Source organism: Perna viridis, chromosome 2, assembly GCF_037379345.1.
Source record: "Perna viridis isolate PV_CMFRI_1.1 ecotype Kerala chromosome 2, ASM3737934v1, whole genome shotgun sequence".
NCBI lineage: Eukaryota > Metazoa > Mollusca > Bivalvia > Mytilida > Mytilidae > Perna > Perna viridis.
In genome coordinates, this window is record NC_142446.1 from 48,751,904 (window position 1) to 48,773,477 (window position 21,574).

At 31.8% G+C, this 21,574-nt stretch overlaps 1 protein-coding gene across 4 annotated transcripts in view; it reads left to right on the forward strand.

Moving 5' to 3' along the window:
- The first annotated feature begins 216 nt into the window (after positions 1-216).
- The window catches only part of LOC148625508 (uncharacterized), a 54,153-nt gene continuing 32,795 nt past the window's right edge, over positions 217-21,574 (forward strand). The window contains exons 1-2 of one of the 4 annotated variants that reach the window (XM_088569128.1): positions 217-1,636; positions 7,357-7,407. In XM_088569128.1, coding sequence (XP_088425254.1) covers positions 441-1,636; positions 7,357-7,407 — 1,247 coding nt within the window. In that variant the 5' untranslated portion in view covers positions 217-440. The remainder of the gene's footprint in view (positions 1,637-7,356; positions 7,408-21,574) is intronic. The other 3 variants (XM_088569129.1, XM_088569130.1, XM_088569132.1) reach the window with 3 other exon arrangements.

Genomic DNA, 21,574 nt, shown 5'->3' on the forward strand with positions numbered 1-21,574 from the left:
CATTATGGATTTAAGCGTAATTAATTGCATGTACATAAGCAATTTTGGTTCATTTACGAGCTATCAGTTATGAGCAATTGATACAAAAGGACTAAGATTTCATGGGAGTTTTTCTTAACAGTTATACATTGAAAAATCTATATATTGCTAAAATGCTAATGAACTTAGACCCGAAAAAATTCGGTCAAGTAGTAGGTCAGACTGTGTCATGACGTCACTTCCCATCATTCGTAGCTGTAATGTCCGCCGTCTAACTTGTACCCAATATCTCAAGTAAGCTTAGCTTGTTTTGTGACGAATATTAGCCCTAGAGACCCTAATCTGAAAATTTATGAATTAAACATCACTGCAAATGATGGGAGTACAATATTTAACCTATTGTCTCTCACGGACAATCAATTTAAGAGCGTACAAAGCCAAAATTAACTGTTATTGAAGCGATGAATATGGCAGCGAACTCCGACAAGATGGCAGTAACTGACAACCAACCAAGTATTCCCGTTCACAGCTCAGATTCAAGAGAGGACAGCGAAATCAACAAGAATCAAGGTAAACCATTAGTAGACGGTAATTTTAAAAAGAAAGGTACGTTTAAAATCACAAGCATAACAAAAAGCTACCATGGGCCAGACATGTCAAATGACACTGAGCAAGAAATGGAGCATGATTCACTTGACGACTTAGATGAAACTGTCGAAAGCCATACAGAAGATGCTAGTTCTGAAATATTAGACATTTCTAAACATACAGATGGAGGGGAGCAAGCCTCTCCCATGGAAGAAGAAACTTCTGACCATGCTATACATGTGAACACTCATACCACTGCACATAAAACCGACTTGAGTAGTGGTGTGCATACTGTAAATAAACCAGAGCAAAGTAGTAATGGTAGTACTAATGTTAAATCTGAACAAAGTAGTGTAATCAAAGAAAAGCCTGAACAACAAGGTCCACATCCAACTAGGTTTAAAGTAGTTAAAATAGAAACAAGAGAACCATTTAAGCGTGGGCGTTGGCGTTGTCATGACACATCAGACTTTCCAGCTCCTGAGAAAAGTGATAGTAAGATTTATATTCCTGATTCTAATACCAGTGGTATGAACTCAATTCACAATGTAGGAGCAGTTGATGATCCTTCAAAAAATCCTGCCAAATCTGCAAATGTGATACAAGGTGAAAGCCATATAGATAATTCTATGATCCGACAGTCAACTAATGTTGCCCAACCACAAACTCATTCTTCCAATTTACAGAGTAACATTGCTCAATCTTCACAAACTCATCATATACCTAGTTCTTTTCATAATGGGACTGGACATTCACAAATGGTTAACTCGTATGCTCCAGGAATGTCGACTATGCAAACAGGTGATACTACTTTTGTTCATGCTGGTCAGATCCTCAGCACGATACAAAAGGGTACTGGTTTTGTAGATAAAAATGTACACTATAGTTCAGAGCATAAAGACAATGTGATACAAGACACTAAAGATCTTGATTCGAACAAGTCAAGGGCAATGGGTGCTAATGTACATCAAGATTCCGGAAATGCTGATGTTCAACAAGGGGCCATACTCACACCACAGTCTGTTGCTGAAGTTGTTGGAATGATTCCTAGTCCACAAGAGGAAGATAGGTATGTATACAGAGCCAGTTATTTTTTCTTTTTTTCTTTTCAGTTTTATGAATTTCATTTTTGAAATTCCTCACAGTAAAACATGGATAGGCCATAGCCTACAATGTATATACATTTGTCACTTTAGTGTATAAATGAACTTCTACAATTGTACCAATAACTACAGTATGTTTTCTGTACAACTATGTGTAACATAATTTCTTGAAAAAACTAGATATTTATCATAAATAATCTTTGATAGATATGACCCACGTATATTTCAATAATTATGGTTTATTCAAAATAGCTAGATGATGCACAAAATGTAATAAAAAGAGTCAGTGCTTGAGAGATAATTTGGGTCTTTCTTTGTGTTTTCTGTGGCCTTCTCACTTTAGGGAAAGGTGGTCAAATTGAACATTCAGATTTCATTGTAATGCTGTAATGAACCTCAAAATTTTTTTTAAAAGACCTTTCTTCCTTATACCCCATCCACTTCAAACACTATTCTCAGGGGTAAATAAAGAAGGAAACATCAGTTCAGTCTGTTTGTCTGTTTGTCTCTGTGTTTGTATATGAAACTTGAAAGCGCAACTTCTATTGGGCTAAACAGATTGTTAAACACATTTTTCGGAATGTTATATTTTTAGGTGTCATACATGTACATGTATGTAGAACTGTATGCATGAGGTTACATACCTAAAAAGGGAGATAATCCAACTTACTACAATTTGTAGGATATTTCGTTAAAATCTTGTAAGCTGAACTCCTTGACTACTGAAAGGTTTTTGAATTTTTTTTTTTTGGGGGGGGGAATTTAGGCATCATAGTTTATATGCAGATGTGCAGGAAAGTAGAAATTTATTGCCTGAAACCTCCAAAGGGAGATCGTTTGGTTTTAGGATTTTATAATATCATGTACATTTGTAGATGTTTAAATGGTGTAAACTCCACTTCACATAAGTGACCTGAACTGTTCAGATTTTGATGAAACTTTGTGGAAGGTTAGGCATTATACATTGTATGTATATATGCATGGAGAAAGATGATTAATTTCAGGTCATTATCCAATTTAAGGATTTTAGATGATGAAAGTCAACTTGATGTAGGGGTATTTACTTTATGAGCTTGCTGTCACTTTTTTAGTCTTTATACAAAAGATATGCAGTCCATTCTGTTTTCTGTCTAGGAAGTTCCGTGATACTGGTTAAAAGTTTGATTTGTATTTTGGGTTATTTTTGTTAATTTTAAATAGGCAAGATACAAATGTATTGACTATAGTAATTTTTGACTTTTCCTCTAGGTTTTTTGTTAGTCATATAAAGGTATGGCTCTGTAATCTACTATGTCATTGTTCATGCACTTGCCAGGTGGTTTTCTTGCAATGTAGTGTAAGTCAATGGATCTGTGTAAAATTCAAACAGAAGGTTATTTACATCAATAGATGGGTTGATATTAATTTTTGAAATTGTTGCCTAAATGGTTTTTGAGATAAGGGCTGTATAAAAATTTTAAACCAGTATTTTATATGTACTTCATTTTCATTGTCATTTGCTTATTCAGTCAGTGGGACAATTGAGTAATATAATCTCCTAATGTTTGTGATGATGTTATCTCTTCTTGTTTGTTTAAGCAAGATACAATTTGTACTGTACATGTACATGTACAAAAATGTACAGGAGTAATTTACTTACATACATGTACATGTAAGTGGTCCTACATTTTATGTACAAAATGTACATGTATGATGTACTTATTTAAAAGTTCATGCTTAAACTGTGTGTCACCCAAACCTAGAAAAAGAAATTTAAGTTTTGCTATGGTGACTCCTCTTATATGTACATGTACAATGAATGATATTGTTCATTTAGTTTCGGTTTGCTGTTTTTTTGGCTATAAGCCCTACACTGTATGCCTAAAGTCTGAAAAAAATAGATTGACCTATTGGATATGCAGTGGAATTGTTATTTTTTTTTTATCTATTACAAAAGTTTTTCACCATACATGACCATACTATAGCATGGTAATTGTCAATTGAAATAACAATTTAACATTCAGAAAAAATGCACTACATGTGTATTACATGTATTATTAAGAAAAGAATTGAAAAAATAATGGCTAACTACTTTCAGCCTTACATGTACACTAAAAATCTGTATTCAAACACCCAAGGCTGGTAAAAATGTTGATGGTGCTGTAAAAATTTCCTATACATGTATGTGCCAATATAAATACAAATGTACATGTACATGTGTCTATATAAAAAAATTATCCAAAATGTGGTTTGGGTCTGTGAATCAAAAGTTTACTTTGAGGACTTCTACACTTGTACTTGTCTGGAATGAAATAAAATGTTTCAGTTAGCTGTTTATTAATCAACTTAATGTACCAAATACATGTAGACCTTCATTCTGTATACATGTACAAAATGTAATTGGAATTTGGAATTCTTGCACTATGCACATGTTTAATAAAAAATATTAAGAAATATTTGGCTTCATGTACATTGTACACAAAAATACATTTTCCATGGTATAATATCTGTAGTGTTTTCTAAATGTACATGTAGGAGTAGTTTTTAGATTCATGAACATTTTACACCAAGACATGTCAGATCCATGTACAAATGTATTTATACTGGCACATGTTGCTTTTTAGTCAATGTCCAATACATTTACATATATTCAAATGAATTTTGTACATGTACATGTATGAACAGTCTTTTTTTAGTCCCCTACCCTGCAGTCTGTTCATCAGTCCGGCAGATTAGTTCTCCATACTTTTTTTGTCATGCTTGCAGATACACAATTGATACATTTGTATTTGGTACAGTACATTGCTGTTCCATAACAAGTTACAGTTCAAGTTCAAATTTTGCTTGGTCTGTTGTTTTTTGCTGTGTTACCACCCTTGGATTTAGAAGAATTCATGTACATGTAATAATTCATACTTTTTTTCATAATCCCTGCAGATACATGTACATGTATACAGTTGATATTGGTACATTACCTTACCATGGCAAGTTACAGTTCAAGTTCAAATTTTGTTCCAGTCCATTGTTTTTTTTGTTGTTTTTGCTGAGTTACGGCCCATGGACTAAGAAAATTCATGTAGTAAATCAGTTTTCCATCCTTTTTCTTTTCATGATTGCAGATATACAATTGATATCTGGTTCATTGCTTAACCATGAAAAGTTACAGATCAAGTTCAAATTTTGTTCTGGTCCATTTACTTTTTGCCAGGTTATGACCCTTGGCCTTGGACTGAATACAATTTGTGCAGTAGCATAGTTTTCTGGGTTTTTTGGGTCATGATAGATACATGTGTACATTGAATATTTGGTTCATTGCCTAACCTTGACAAATTACAGATCAAGCTGGAATTTTGTTTTGGTCTTTTGAATTTTTTGCTGAATTATGGCCCTTGGTCAGATGTTATTGCAGATCTGGTTTTTTGCACTCTTTTGTAAACAAATTATGTATAAAGTTTGTATTCTGTTCTCTTCAACATAATTTTTTTTCAAGTTGATAAATCGGAGCAATGTTAGTCTAAAAGAAATTAATTATGAATATTAAGAAAATTATTGCAGACCTAATTTTTGCTCTTTTCATAATTGCTGTGCAATACTCTCAGAAAGGTTGTTGTATTTTAACCTTTCTTTAAAGAGAATATTATAGCAGTTAACAGCTGTAATATACACATGTGTACATGTACAGAATACTGTATACATGTGCCATTAAAACAAAAACAAGGACATTTTTTGTAGTACTCTTCTTTTTCAGTACTACTAAACTGATCATGATCATGTTTATATATATAGATGATGATATAAAGTATTTGAAAACTTGTATGTCTGTTTTCATATTATTGTTACAAATGTAGGTTGCCTGTTAAAACATTGAACAGAAATTCTTTAAATTCCATGCAACACATGGCTTGGATTTTTGTTTTATAACTTATCATAACCCATCTAAATCTGAAATTCTTTAAAGTTTTCCATGAATGTGATTCAGATTTAATTCAATTCTCATAAAAAAAATTGCTACTACAAGATATTTATATTATGAATAATATTGTATCAGCACAGAAGTGGTATGAGTAATAGTGTACTGAAAATCAACAACATTAATTTTTTTGTAGTTCTCAATTTTTCATCAGTTTCTTCCTATGACATGTGGTAGAGAACTTCAAAGCAGTAAATTATTAAAAAGCTACCTGACACCAGAGCAAGATACAGAAACATTCCACATTTTGCAATGTCATTAGAATTTGTTGATCATCAATTATCAGCTTTGATTGAGGGTGAATATAAACCATACATTTACATGTATTTTATTCCTACATACATGTATGTATATTAAAAGTTCCATGAATGTTCAGGTCATTGTCAATACCCAGAACTTAAAGGAAATTACAGCTGTTTCTAACAAATATTAGGTTAATATCTGGGACAACATCATGACTGAAATGAACCCAGATTAATTAAGAACAGATATCCTGAAGGTTTCAAAGTCTGTTGAACCCTGTGTTTCAATCCTCAATTCATCCATTCCAGTCTCTAAGAACTTGTCCAAATTAAGTTTTCTTTCAGAAAAGAAATGGGACTATCACTCTGGCTGCGCTGAACAAAGTTCAATTAATATGTGTCCAGGTACATGTACACTGTACCATGTGTAGTGGTAAACTTTTTAGTAAATACCTTTCAATTTCTAATCATAAATTTTTAATAAGATTGAAATATTTTATTATCTAATGTAATGTAGTCGTATGGAATAGTGTTAAGATTCATGCTTTAAATGTAGTAGTGTGTTGCATTACAATAGAATTTTAAAATTTAAGAAAATAATTGATTTTTGGCAAATTCTTCTGTGAAACTTTGTTCTTTCTGTCAACTTCTAGATGTAAATAAGCATGTCAGTTTGTCACACTTTGTTTTTCAGCTTTACCATAAGATAAGCTTTTTCGCTAACATGTTAGTAATGACTCATACAGAGGATGTAGGAATACATGTACAAATGATCTAAAACATTGTAGTCTTACCCTCAGACATGTACATATGAGATTTCTTATTCTTTCGTAAATTTATCATTTGCAAAGCAGCCAATGACAGACAGAGCATGTCATAGGCTTAAGAATGAGAGAATTACATGTTATTGTTGTCGGTAAGAATTGTGAAATTTGTCTTGAATTTCCATTCTTTATTACAATAACTGCAATTTGTTGTAGAAATTGCCAGAACTTATTGATTTGTGGTTTTTCAATTATTTCGAACCTTTATTTTGAGTCAAAATTTGAATCCTATACACCCATTCCCAAAGTGAAATACTTGTACCGATCCAAATTTCATCAATGAATTCTAATTGTGACTTTGAAACATTGCTTCAGGATTTGTAAATGGTTATTTTCGAGATTTTTTAAAGTGAACAAAACCTCGCTCTCACCTTATGGACTACAATACAGTGGAAACTGTAATGGTCCATGTCAAGGATTCTGAAATTGTTTTAAAATATTGTATTAAAAGCCCTACCCTCATTTGTTATCACTTAAGTTCCAAATTTCACACTGTATTCAAAACTGTAGGAAAATCATTAATTTTAAAAGCAATTAAAAATGCATGAAGCTGACCAGCCACTTCATGGTCTTCAATATTAACATTCAGTAGCAGCGACACAGCCATTGCGTTATCTTTAATACATACTGTGATGTGTATAATGCCTTTAAAGTATAACTGATAATTTCAGGTCAATTAGAAAGTATACTACTGCTAATAGTCCTCTGACACCTGGTGGACGGTATGTAGAAACTACTAACATTAGTTTCTCACATGCTTGTGTATTCATTTGCAAAAATACCCACTTAATATCCCAGTTACGCATTGGATATTGCTGTGTCTTTAAATGCTTAGCACAAGGGCTTACTTTAACATGTATAAAGTAGAAAGGAAGATTTACAGTTTGGGTTGGCAAACAAAAGGAATATTGTATGTGTTCATGTGTCAATTTACTCATGCCTTCATGGTAATAAGTTGTTAGATCAGTGCTTCATACATATATCTAAAAATACGATTTTTATAATTATTTATTTTTTAAGTAATTGTCAACTGACTAAATTTTACATGTATTAAACTAAAACTTAAATTCAACCAAATTTATTCAAAAAACATTGTGTACATGTGCATATTCTCACTATATATTATTGGAATTGGGGAAGCCAGAGGTTATTGTGAGACTGAAATGCCTTTAAGAGATATGAAATCCTTGAAACCTTTAATTTTTTTTATGGAACCTTAAAATTGTACATACTTGTACATTTTGTACAAGTGTGTAAGTGGACCTTAATAAGATGTGATGACATAGTTAGGGTAAATCCTCCATGATAAGAAAGGGAAATGAAATATGTAAAGCAGGGATTGTATATATCGTGATTTCCTGTGACATGTTCAGATAGTTTATTTTTCACATAAGGGCAGTGTTTGAATTTAAGAAGGGGAATAATTGCTAATGCAAGTTAAAATTCAACTTTGCCAGTAGAAATTGTTTCCACATGCTAAAATTTGGTTGTTGAATTATATTTTTAGGTAAAGTCCAGTACTTGCTTTAAATATTTAGCTGGTGGGAAAATTTCTTAAATTTATCTCCTGAAGAGTTCATTATTTCTAAAAGTCTTAAGGTACATGATGGTACATTATATTATTGTTCTGTGTATTGAAAGATCTCAGTAACCTTTGTCAGCAGTATCCAGTGTAATTTGCTGTGTTATAACTTTATTACTTCAGTGATTTTTACTACCTTTTAAACATTTTGTTGAAGTTTTATTGTGTTTTACTGTACTTTGATAAAAGCATCAAATTAACTTTAATGTGTGACAGTTACAGTTTAACATTTGTTCTATCTCCTACAGGGTTAAAAACTAGCAGTAGCCCATGGCGATTCGATTTTGAACTGGGCTACCAAACTTTGGTGAAATTTAGTTGAACATATATTAAATATTAAACAAAAATATGGTCTGGGCTACCAGCTTGTATTTTCTAATTTTAAACCCTGTCTTATGAATAGTGTACTTTTTAGCTCACCTGGCCAAAGGCCAAGTGAGCTTATGCCATCACTTGGCGTCTGTCGTTGTCGTCATGGACAAATTTTTTAAAATCTTCTCCTCTGAAACTACTGGACTGACGGTCATAAGACAGGTTTTTGAAAAAAATTTCAAAAATCGTTGCCTTTAGCAAAATTCTGGTTCAGATCATGAAAATGCTATGAAAAACATTTCCTGCATTTGACAATTTAGTTGATTTTAACTTGGCCTGTCTCATTCCTCAGGTTTTTTCAAATAAGCAAATAGTTAACCAGGTGAGCCATTCAGGCTCTCTTGAGCCTCTAGTTTTCTTTACATGTGCATTTTAGGAGGAAGACCTAGGATAAGGGGCATAACTCTTGAAATCAATGATATGTTTGTATCATATTCAATTTCACCAAAGTCTATCAAGCTTTCATTTGAAACATAATGAAATCAGTTGTAGTTATTGTGAGGCTTACATGAATTGATGTAAAATGCTGAAATGCTGAATACTACCATTCAAATGATTTGTAAGAATTGCGTCCCTTGTCCTAGGTCTTCCTCCTTACGCTTCGATCGCAAGAAAAATAGATGTTTAGTTAGATTTTTATCCATCATTTTTATCATGAATAAATGTACAAGTGTATTGTACATTTCTTAATATTAATAAATGTTGAGTAGAGAATTTTTTGCCTTAATTTTTAAAACTTAGTAGACTAATATGTACATGTATTCAGTAACATACACTGTATATATTTTAGTTATATGTATTGCTTACTAGGAGGGTAGATATTCTATCCAGAGTTGTTTGGAAATTCTAATAATCTACTTTGTCATTGTTGTTCTTAATTTCATCAGCTTCTTCAAGAAATGCTGTAATCAATGGTAATTGTTAATTTAACTGTATGAATGAATCATAATTTAATCAGTTACATTAAGCGTATTTGGACTTCTAGGTCAGAAGAAATATACTTGTGAAGATGAGTTTCTGTCTTAAGTCTTACAAGCCTGTTATATGCTTGAAATAAGTTTTTAATGCAAATATTTTAAACCTTATATCCTTAACATCCTTTCAGGCGACACCAGTCATAAATAATTCAAAATACTGGATAAGTTAATATTACAGCCAGCTTTGATTTTGTTTAAATCCATCTGCTATTGTGGAAGGGCGTAACTCCAGTTACTGGTACTTACCTGAAGTTTCTTCCATCCCAAACTCAAGAAACACCTTCATAAACCCTAATACCTGCTGCAATATTGTAAAGATATTAATTTTCTTGCTGTTTATGCAGTTGGAAGAAAAGTGGGAAAAATAAAACCCTTGAATCTCAATATAATGCTATTCATTTTTTGAAATGTTCTCTTGAGAGAAAGTGATCAAGGGAACCAAGGTTATAGCGGTAATCAAAAGATTGCAATCCAGGGACAAAGACCAGACATGGAAAACTGACATACACAACAATTAAAATCATACATACAAAGTAACAAAAGCAAATGAGCAACTCGGACTCCACTAAAAACTGGGAGCATGGACTAGGTGCACCGGTAGGGTAAGCGAGAATCTGCAAAAAAAAAAATAACAACTGCCAAATATAATATGTTTATGGTAATTGATAACCATCAAATTATCATACGATTTTCTTTGACTTTAAACCTGAATTCTGCTTATTCAAATGTAGATTTTACCATTCAATTATCAGGGGTCCAAATATTCAGTTAAGAATGGAAGGTCCTGGACATTTTCGTGTAATAAATAAGTGGGTCTACTTGGTGAAATCAAAATCCTCAATAAAGTGTTGGTAAATATACTTAAATGTTGGGACTTGGGTAAAGGAAATTTCAAAGATCGCCTGTCAGAATTTGAGGATCCTGAACCTGGGACCATCTCTAAATTGAACCTGTTTCTTTTTTACCCTATATTTACTTCTTGTTTTAATAATTTCTACTTTTTGGTTGACTTGGTAAAATCATGTCGGTCTCTTGCAAACATACTCTTCATGAATGAAGTGACACTTATGTCAGATTAGTATTCTGCTACAAACATTTCACAGTGTGCTGGTAGCATAAAACCTGTTTCTAAAGGGAACATGTTTAGTTATATTTTTAATGAAGAACAGATTGAAAATGCGGGCAACAATGTAAAATGTGTTCAGAACTTTGAACAGGTTGACTTACACCTTCTCAATTCATCATTGATTTTATTTACCAAAGAAAACTATACATGTATTACGTGTTTCATTTGTATATACATAATGTAAATTGTGTACTATGGCATTGAATTTTCATGGTGACATTTTCACTATAAAAGTTATTAAAAATAAAAAAAATGCCTCACACTTTATAATAATAATGAAACTGAATTTTTTTTTAGGTTCAATTTATTCATTAGTGCAGTGATTGACATTACGTATATGTTGTATTTAGACCTAAATTTAATTCAGTTGTTATGTGGAATAAACAGTTGTTCATACATAATTCTGGCAGACTAATGTTATTACTTATTATTTAATTTTCTTTTTTTTTTTTATGAGTTGAATAAAGATAAAATAGAGATAATTTCCTTTCCGTGATGTATAATATTTTTCATAAGTTCATATTTGAGTTGTTACAATGATTTGACAGTGAATAATTACATCAGGACATGACACAGGATCATACTTACAAAGTTCATTGAATGGTCTTATTTATAACCACTTATTACTACCAAAATACCTTGAAAACCTTTTAAAAATTTCAGAAGTAAAATTGTCCACTATTATCATACATCCCCATCCTGCTGTCACCACAGGAGACTCCTGGTTTACACTCTATTTGTCCTTACAGCAAATTAGTTTTACTCACTTTTTTGGTCATTCTTGCAGATATTTGAGAGATGTCAATAGAAGCCGTCAACTGGAAAAATCGGACAGCTACTTACTCATTTTTTGACAGCTACTCTTTTTTAAAAAATAGCTCAACTCCTGCAAATTTTTTCTTTTTTTCCTGCTACTTAAAATACTACTAACATCCCTGTATTCATTTGATATATACTACATTGTTCCTATGAGAAATTACAGATTCAGTTTGAATTTGTACTAGTTCATTATTTTTTTGCTCCTTTGATACATAAACTCTGCATTTTTTGTTACCAATCAAGAGCAAAATCATAGTCACATAAGGTAGATAGTTTTAATACACAGATTAATTTTATATAGAACAGACAACATGGGAATCTTTAAAGCATAGTCTTATTTGCTGAATTCAGGTAATTGCTAAAACAGGTTTGACTGTATGCTGAAGTTTGCATTTTATTTTCTCATCAACAGATTTTTCAGCCAGTAGGGGACTTCATATTGTCATCACTTGTTATTGTATAGTTTGTCTTGTAGCCTACAATGTAGGGGGAAGTCTTGTAGCCTACAATATAGGGGGAAGCCTTGTAGCCTACAATGTAGGGGGATGAAGGAAAGTATTTTCAGAACAGATTCTTGTTTCATAATTACAATGTATTGAGTTTGTCCAAGGACATTATTACTAAGGTTGACTAGCTTTGACATTTATAGACAGGGACTGTATTGATTTCAGTGGTATATTGCTGAAAGGTTTATGAGATTGGGCCCAATTTACAAGTGTTTCAATTAACTTTGTAATAGTACATTGTAATTTTTGTTGTTGTTAATTTGATCAGTTTTATCTAACTAAAATTTTTAAAATATCAAAAAAAGCCCTTTTCACAGTATATGTATGATTGAGTCCAATGATTATTTCTTTAATTAAAAGTACATGGACACTGATGAAGTCTAGATTCAGATAGTTAGAATACTTTCTTCACTTAAAGAGGCAATGTGATCTTTCATATTTGTGGGAGGAGGTAGCTTTCTAAAAGTGTAGTAGACTGTAAACAGTGTTATAAATTTTCATGAGGTATTACTACCAAGCACTGCAGGTCCTATTTGCAGTACCATTGAAATTTCGTTTACCAAAATCCTTGACTGAACTTGACATTTACTCTTATTGAGGACCTTTCACCTTTTTCTTGTGTACCTTTCTTTTAGGAAGAAAAAAAATCAGAACCTTTACCTCTATGAAGTATTTTTGAATCCCATGCCTCATTTGAAAGAAAATACTCCAGTAAATATGAAACAAGAATATAGTTAAAGCATGAGTCTGTATAAAAAGGTTGTGTCACACTGTGGAATGAACCTTAGTTGCTAATGTATTGATAATTAACATAAAATGCTGTTCTTTTTCACTATTATGACCAATTATGTATTTATTTTGTATGTTAAACTGTATTGACTTTCAGTAATACATGTATGTAACATGAAGTAAATGCCTAGAAGATATTTTGATCCTTCCATGATGTCTTTATATAGGTGACAAGGTCAACTGTCCATGGTACAAAACTTTTTTGTAATGTAACAACATGAAACTAATGCCATCTAAATGCAAATTAATCAGAAAAGTGGTTAAGGAACATACCCCTCTTTTGCCTGACCAATTACCTTTAATAACTGTTTATCCATTTACAGATGGTACAATAACTAAAAAAAAGTGCTTTGATGGGTTTCATAATTTTTGGGTAGAATGTTTGTTTTCATGAAAGGAAGTTCCCTGTTAGTTTCAGCTGTTCAACCATGTTTTGTCTAAGAGTTATGGTAATTAAAGATGGAGGTCAGGGGTATCTTGGCTTTACCATGGTATATTATAAACACTTTTGTGCTAAAACCCACTATCAACTTTAACATTCATAAAGGTAAATGATATTGTTGTGTTACTGGAACTTCTGTACACACTCACCTTAATATAAGGTAGTACAATACAGTTAGGTCATTTTTGAAAATTTGGTCTCATTTTGTTGAAATAAAGCTGTTTTGAGGCAGTCCACACAGAAATTTCTAGTGTTTTGTCAAAAAGTGCATATTTTTTAAATTCTTGGTGTGTGGAGGTTCAAGTCATTTATAAGTAATTTAGTGATTTTTTGTTGTAAAATCCAGTAGCCATGGTAACATACTAAAAAAATATTTCTGAGTTTCAGTACAAATCAGGGGTGCCTTTCCAAAACTAACAGCCAATTACAATGTTTTATAACATATCAGACACTTAGACACTACCACAGGATGACAGCATGCATGGAGTAGGTGGAAAAAGGGTAAAAATCAGACCCTTTTCGATTCATTCTCTCACAATTTTAGTTTCAAAAGTTCGTGCGAAATAAGGTATTTTGAAAATCAGCCATCTAATGCTGAGGAGAGAACCTAATACAGCGGGGGACTGAAACGTTCCGGATACCATTCTTCCTTTAAATTACACCTGTTTACCATTACATATATTACATCTGTCTATGTACAAATGCTTAACTACGTTTAAACAATATATCCACCAAATTTCAACATTTAATTTTAAGTTTTACAAAATTTGGTGTGAGAAACAGTGCGCCTTAATGTAACTGTATAGTGCACCCTAATATTCTAATGAAGATATTTCCGTAGGAAACCTTTTCTCTCTCTTGTAAGGGATTTCTTTTCTTATCTAGATAACTGCTCTCTTATAGATTCAAGTTGTTGCATCTTCAGTGTTCAGATATCTGAATATTCAAAAATGTTCCTGGACCATTAAAATTAATTTAACTTTGCTGTTTCAAGCTTTGAGTTTGTGCTGTATTTGGTTTGCATTGTAAACTCTTTCAGAGTTATTGTCGTTTGCAAGCAGGTATGCTGCACTAAATATTCAGCATTCCCAAGTTTTGACTTCTCTTTTAAGAGAAAGGCTAGGTATAATCAGTAATGCTTTACAGCTACAAGGCAAAGGATGACCTTGGTATAGTAATATTCATAATGTAACTAAAAGTGATTGAGCAATAGCAGTATTGTTATTTTTTATTGATTCCTGGAATGAGAATATTGAATAAATAAAAAAGAAAACATATAACTGTAATGATAGAGTAAATATTATTTGTCAATACACAGCTGGTGTCTCCTAGTCAATATTGTGTTGCTGGTTATAGTCATATCTCAGAAATGTCAAGATGTTTCCTTTATTTTTTTAAATAGAAGTTTTAGGTTAACCTATATTTTATTAAAGGAAATATGATAACAGGGTTTTAACCTAAACTTTTGGCTTAGTAACCCACAGCTCAGGCCCAATACCTCAAATGAACTTTGAACTGAGTTAAACGAAAAAGTAGTACTACACAGACACAATATTGTCACTGCTCATCACCACTAGAAACCTAGACTGAAGTGTATCTTAGACTTTTACAATGGTAGAAACTGCTTGACAAAAAGTATTGTAAATTAAAGATAAACTTGAAAGAAAATTTTTGAAAGTGAAAACAGTGCCAGTTTCTTGGATTATTTGTTGGCATGGAGGACTCATTACATCTTTCGTGAGGGTTATAAAATTATGGAAAAAAGTTCTAATGCATATTCCCCAGATATTTTAATTGAAGTTTTGGAAGTCTATTCCAGTTCATTTGAGTGGTCCCTTATATCCAGATGAATGATATTAGTCAAGGCTACAACAAAATATGTTGGTGCAAAAATGTATGGAACCCTATGGAATCAATAATTTAAAGGCTGGGGCCAGCTTAAATTTCAGTAGTCTATAGTTCTTCGCATTCGCAATATACATTTTAGTAGCCTACACCAGTTATTAAGGGCCATTGGCAAGTGAACCACCCTGTAAATATATGGATTTTAAAGCTACTGCCTCTCTTACAGTTGATTTGTCAGTAACTAAGAAAACAATCTCTGCCAAAAAAAGTCCAAATTTATTAGTCCTGTTGGGGACATTATATTTTCTATTATACTTCTACAAGGTCACTTTCCTATTGAGATATGTCCTGTAACTTGAGACATGTTCTCATTCATGTACTATTGTATAATACTAGAACAAATTCTGTGTGCAAGTTTCAAACTTTACACCATTATATTCAATAGAGTCTAGAAGGTACAGAGAAATTCAGGTATTTAATTCACAGACTGTTCCTTAATGCACATTGAATATATGAAGTTTTAAAATAACAAAAGATTAATATTTAGCAGCCAAACATGAAATTGATTAATGATGTCTGTCCTCTTCAGTGTTGGGTTGTGTTTTGTCAAGTAGGGAAAGGTAGCTTTGAACTTTACATGGTACAAAATGTAGGTGTAGGTTGACAGGATCTTTGCAGGTTAAATACAAGGTTTGCTTGACTAGGATCTCGTTCACAAAGTGGGATATTTGGTTTTGTTGATTTAATGGTCAACTTTGGGGTTAAGTTTGGGTTTGTTAGGTGCATAGATTTCTTCTTGCCTTTAAAGGTTTGTTCTGTTTACAATATTATGTACAGTTAATATCATTTGGTTGTAGTAACAAACCAATTTAAGTTTGTAAACACTAATTTGTTTCTTCAGTATAGTATACTTTACTTTAATTAAAATTGATTGTTGATCAAAATAATAATAATACTTGTATTTCAAGACTATTGTGCTTTCGTATTGTTTATTTTTTGGCTTTGTTTTGTTTTTTTTAGTCGGTGGGTATAGAGGGAAATAATTGAGCAATGCCATTGAGCAATGCCATTGTGCACCCGTTTGGATTTTTTATATGAATTTTGGTGTTTCCATTTGTACATGGAACAGATGGGGTTACCAATTTGTATTTGCAGCATCTTCTTAATACCTTGATAAGTAAAAGAAAATAACCCTTCCAGAAATATCATCACAAATGTCCTATTTTGCTATTTTGTTTTTTATATGGCATAACAAAATCTGTCATGTGATAGGATTTAGCTACTCTTCTTTTGGTGCATATATCTTTCAATCTACATGTTGTATAATTTCGGTAACAAGTTTAAAATCAGTCAGGAGGTGATTCATGCTTATAATTCACTTTTATTTTTTATTCAGAAACAGTAACAGACTACATGTACATAATCAGTCGTAGTTTTTTTTTAAATTTACATAGATTTTACGTACAATTGGGACTTTACAAGAGTTTTCATTCTTGATTTGGTTGATGTAAGCAGGAATTCCAAAAATTACAGATCTGTATGCAAAGAAGACTACAGTTGCATAAAGATATGGCATACATGTACATGTCAAGTAAAAAACATCTAATGCAAAACTATGCTTCCACAAATCACTTCTACAGTTGGTATTGTCTGAATTTTATATGGATTGATACTGTCCACAGATCACTTCTACAGTTGGTATTGTCTGAATTTTATATGGATTGATACTGTCCACAAATTACTTCTACAGTTGGTATTGTCTGAATTTTATAAGGATTGATACTGTCCACAAATCAATTCTACAGTTGGTAGTGTCTGAATTTTATATAGATTGATACTTGTCCACAAATCACTTCTACAGTTGGTATTGTCTGAATTTTACATGGATTGATACTTGTATACCTTTAAAATCCAAATTATAAAAGAAATTGGAGAAAATGTACAGATTGTGCTCATTTGTAGTTTCAGTGTTGGTTTTTAGTTTATCTATTACTAATATTTGCAAATAAATGAGTGTAATATGAGGGAGTGGTTCCTACATGTATCTTGAAGGAAAGGAAAGTGCATTATACATTTAAAAGGTCATAACTACCCTAGAGATAAACATTTTTAATTTTTCAATTCAATTATATCATTATTCTATTGTAAAATGATCAATAGTAACTGCAGTGATATCTGGGATGTATAAAAAGGTTGTGTACTTTTAAATTAATTGTGGATTTGTGGACTTTTGTATAAAGAATAATTACATAAATTTTGTGGTTTTAGTAGTATTAATGATAGATAAAACCTTAAATTTCATGCTGAGTAGGCAAGTCATAACACATTTCAGATTTCTACATGTACATGAATGAATGCCTAAGAGATTTAATATTTTGTTCCACAATGATAATAAGGGACAGACTCTTCATATACTGAAGTTAAGTGGTGGTCAGTCTAGCCACTAAGTAGCTACAAATTATAAAACTCCATGAAAAAGTTGCATGCTAAACCACAAAAAAATAATTATACAGTAATGAACAGCAAAAATGAAAACCAGAGCTATTTTACTCTTGGTATAATTCCACAAACAGTTTTTTTGTGGTTTAGTTCAAATGTATGGCTAGTTTAAAATTTTCTTGTCCTTAAACAAATGTGCCATGTTTACAAAGAAACTTTTTACTATCTTGAGTTTGTGGGCCAATGACTTTACATTATTATGGATTCTTTTCAATAAAACCACAGGAGCTTGATATTTTTCAGGATCATTAATCCTGTGATAATTCAAGAAAATTGATCCTAAAAGATATTCCTAACCATTATAAATCATAATTGGTTCCATCTAGATATATTAGTATTTGAAATACTCTCATTCAAAGTTGTTACATTATGTAAGTGTGAATGAATGAATGAAATTAAATGAAGAGATAAGCTGAATAATTCAGTAATTTGGTCTGTGAATTCAATGATTTTTTTTTTTTTAGTTCTTAATGCTACATACGTCACTGATTGTTTCTTAGGTAATATGTAAGACCATGTCAATGTGCCAAGATCCATTGAAATATGGATGTAATTTTCCTGGAGATTGGTGAATGTCTATATAATTTTACTGTTGACATATTTTGTTTTACTGTTTATTTACTTTCCAGACAACATCAAATTCTGCATCTCCATTATTCCTCATATCTCATCCTTTATGACTACAAGTACTTTTCTTGATGGTTACACTGTAAATAATTATGAGACATGTAGTTTTACATGTGCTGTCTCAAATCTAGTTATTACAAGTACATTTGGCAAAAAAAGTTATGTAATAAAGTTGATATTTGTAGTTAAACTCATATTTTTCCTATTTTTCCTACAATCAAAATAGAAGCAAATACTGATTTTGAAAAAAAAATATCCTATTATTCAAAAAATAAGAATTTTTTTTTCTTTAATTGGATTAATGGGAAGAAATCCAGTTTATTAAGTCTGGTGTGTTTTTGATAGGTCAATTGATAGTTAAATCTTCAGGCTTTTTTAGGTCACAAAAAAGACATTTAAATGAACCAGGTGTTATTTAAGGTTTTAATGTGCTATTGTTTATGATGTAATCACCAAAGAACTTATAGATTCAAAATGTATTTGCCTGTTTCTGTTGGCATTATGTTTCACCCGATCCAATATTTCTATTACTTTGTACTATTTCATAACCTTTTAAATGGATGGTAGATTTCTCAATGAAAGTCTTCAAACATTGAAGGAGTGATGACATTTAACTTTATCTTTCTTGACCGATTTACGTTTTTTTGACTAGAGTGCCTACCTACACGTGGTCTAGTTCATTGACAGGTGAAAAAATTGTCATATTGGAGTACATAAACAAGTTGTTTAGATAAGAACATGTTACCCTTTCTTTTATAACGAGTCATGTAAAAAAGGGGGATTATCTGTTTCATGATGGATAAGGTAATTTTAGGACAATGACTATGGTCTACACTTGGGATAAAATCATTTTAATACTCAGTGAAAGTTAGGACTTAAATTATCATTCCCCCAAGGTTAGTGACGTTTAATGGTATAATATCATGTCATTTTCATTTTACCGACCTAGATTACCTCTGCCATATGGATTTGATGTGTATTTGGAAATTGTCAATCAGCTGTGTTTAACATTTGATAGTGGCTATATTTAGTTAGGAGAAAAAAGTTACGATCTGTTTTTACGAATATTACAAGTTGCCATGCATCCAGGACGTAGCAGCCTCTCTGATATTCCGGAGATTGTGCCAGGAGATGCTGTGGTAACTTCTCCGACAACTCCATCAACTTATTACTATGGATACTACCCTGTGTATCCAGTATACTCAATCTCACAGAATGGGAACATGTACAATGTGTACCATACATGGCCTGCAACATCGCTTCCGAAAAAGAAAATACGGTATTTATTGCTTTTTAGACCATTGTTCTATAGCAATGCATTTTTTTCCTGATTTGGTGATTGTCTAAGTATGTCTAGCAATACAATGTAACAAGGAAATGATTACTTGTATTAGTCTATATAAGGTATTAATCTGTTTGATATGTTACAGTTCTAAGAAGCTCTTGAAAATTTTTACTTCTTTAAGGTCAATATAGGTGTTTTTTTTTTTTGTTCAGTGGTCAGGAGACCAAGTTGGTTCACTGGACGGAATCCTTAATCTTTCACTTTTGGCCTCTTTACTCTTACATAACTAAAAAAATCTAAATATTCTACTGGACCAAATGATTTTTTCATCAGACATGTCCGATGGTCCAGCTTATTTCAATAGGTCTGGGTTAGTTTTATGTGGCACAAATTTAATTGATTTAAATACATGTACTGTACATGTAAGCCCTATTCAAACAGAGATGCAACTCGAAAAGGGTAGAATTTTAGTAACGGTAGGTCCTACAAACAAGGTCTTTCTGCAAGCAGGACATGACCTAAGGACTAGCAAAAAGTTGATATGTCTTGTAAAGATTGACTGAATTGTAGGACCTTACTTTCATGAAAGAAATATCTGCATCTCTGTTCAAAATGTAATAGTAAATGAACGTCAATCCAAATACATATAACCCATGTTGTTTCTTTTAACTGAATTATTTGATAAGAAGAAGTAATTTCTAATTTGGATGTACATTATAATTAAGATATGCTCGTTAGTAAATGATTAAAAAATAATTCAAACATAAATCTAACAAGTTAAAATTGATTCCAATCAGAGAGTTTGATTTCTCAGTCTTTCCTGTTGAAATCAGTTTAAAATTGACTTGTGTTGTCTTGAATGTAGATTTTAATTAATTTGCAGATTTTATTTTTAAGTATGGATACATAGTTGGTGATATTTTCTCAAACTTTTTTTTTAAAGAAAATGTATTTGAAGAAGACAATTACGATGTAAGTGTAACTATAACTATATAGGAAGGCCAGTAAAATATAAGTTAAATATTTCTCAATCAAACCCCATTATGAGATAAAGTGAGTGAAAAGGGAGAAAAATTCTGGTTTTGATGTCCAAAATGATTTCTGTTAATTCTGTCAGACTGTACATTGCTCTGATATTTGCCAGTCAGAACTGGTTGTAACAAGTTCTATAGGATTTTGTAATTTGATGGAAGTTGATAAATAGCTGAACTGCAGCTCTTTACCTTGACTTAAAGTGACAAATCTAAATGGGCTTTAAAAGTCAGATCCTATGCAGTCACTCTAAAGGGAAGAGAAAATTGATGCATTTGTACTTGAAATGTCGAACAGTTAAGTAGAACATAGATTTGTTGATTTACACTCAAAAGTTCTCCATCATATCTTGTAAATATTGTATACTAAGCCAAGTATGTAGTTAGATTGCCTATATTCTCCATTCTATGGAATAAATATTTGGAGTTCAATCAAGTTCTGCATTTTTATTCCCCCTGCTGATGATCATATCCTTCATCTGTTTGTTCCTAATTTTTATCTGTAACTCCTCCCAAACTGCTGAACAGAATTGGATGAAACTAACTCTCACACATTCTTTATCTAAGTTGCTTTAGTGCACCTCCAATTTTGCATGTTCAGAATTACTTCTGGGGTTTCTTGATGTATAACATGGCGACCCATTTCAATGTAACAGACATATATGTAGCCTGTCCAATTTATCTTGGCTAAAGGTGCTTAGACGACAAATGTATCCATAATGACTGGAAAGCAGTTCAACTTCAATTTGGAAAGGAAAGGGGAAGTGTATGTTTAAATGTTTTCAATTTGCCATTATTGACTGTTTTATAAACTTGTCCTTTTCCTGACATTTGAAGATAACATCAGGTCACCTTTTTTTTTGTAACTTCTAATTTAATCTTATTTCTTCTTCTACCAGGAAGTGTGAAATATCCATGGTGATACAAATTGTATATTTCCATAGGATAAGGAATGTCTAATGTATGTGCATTGAGGTTATTTCAAATTA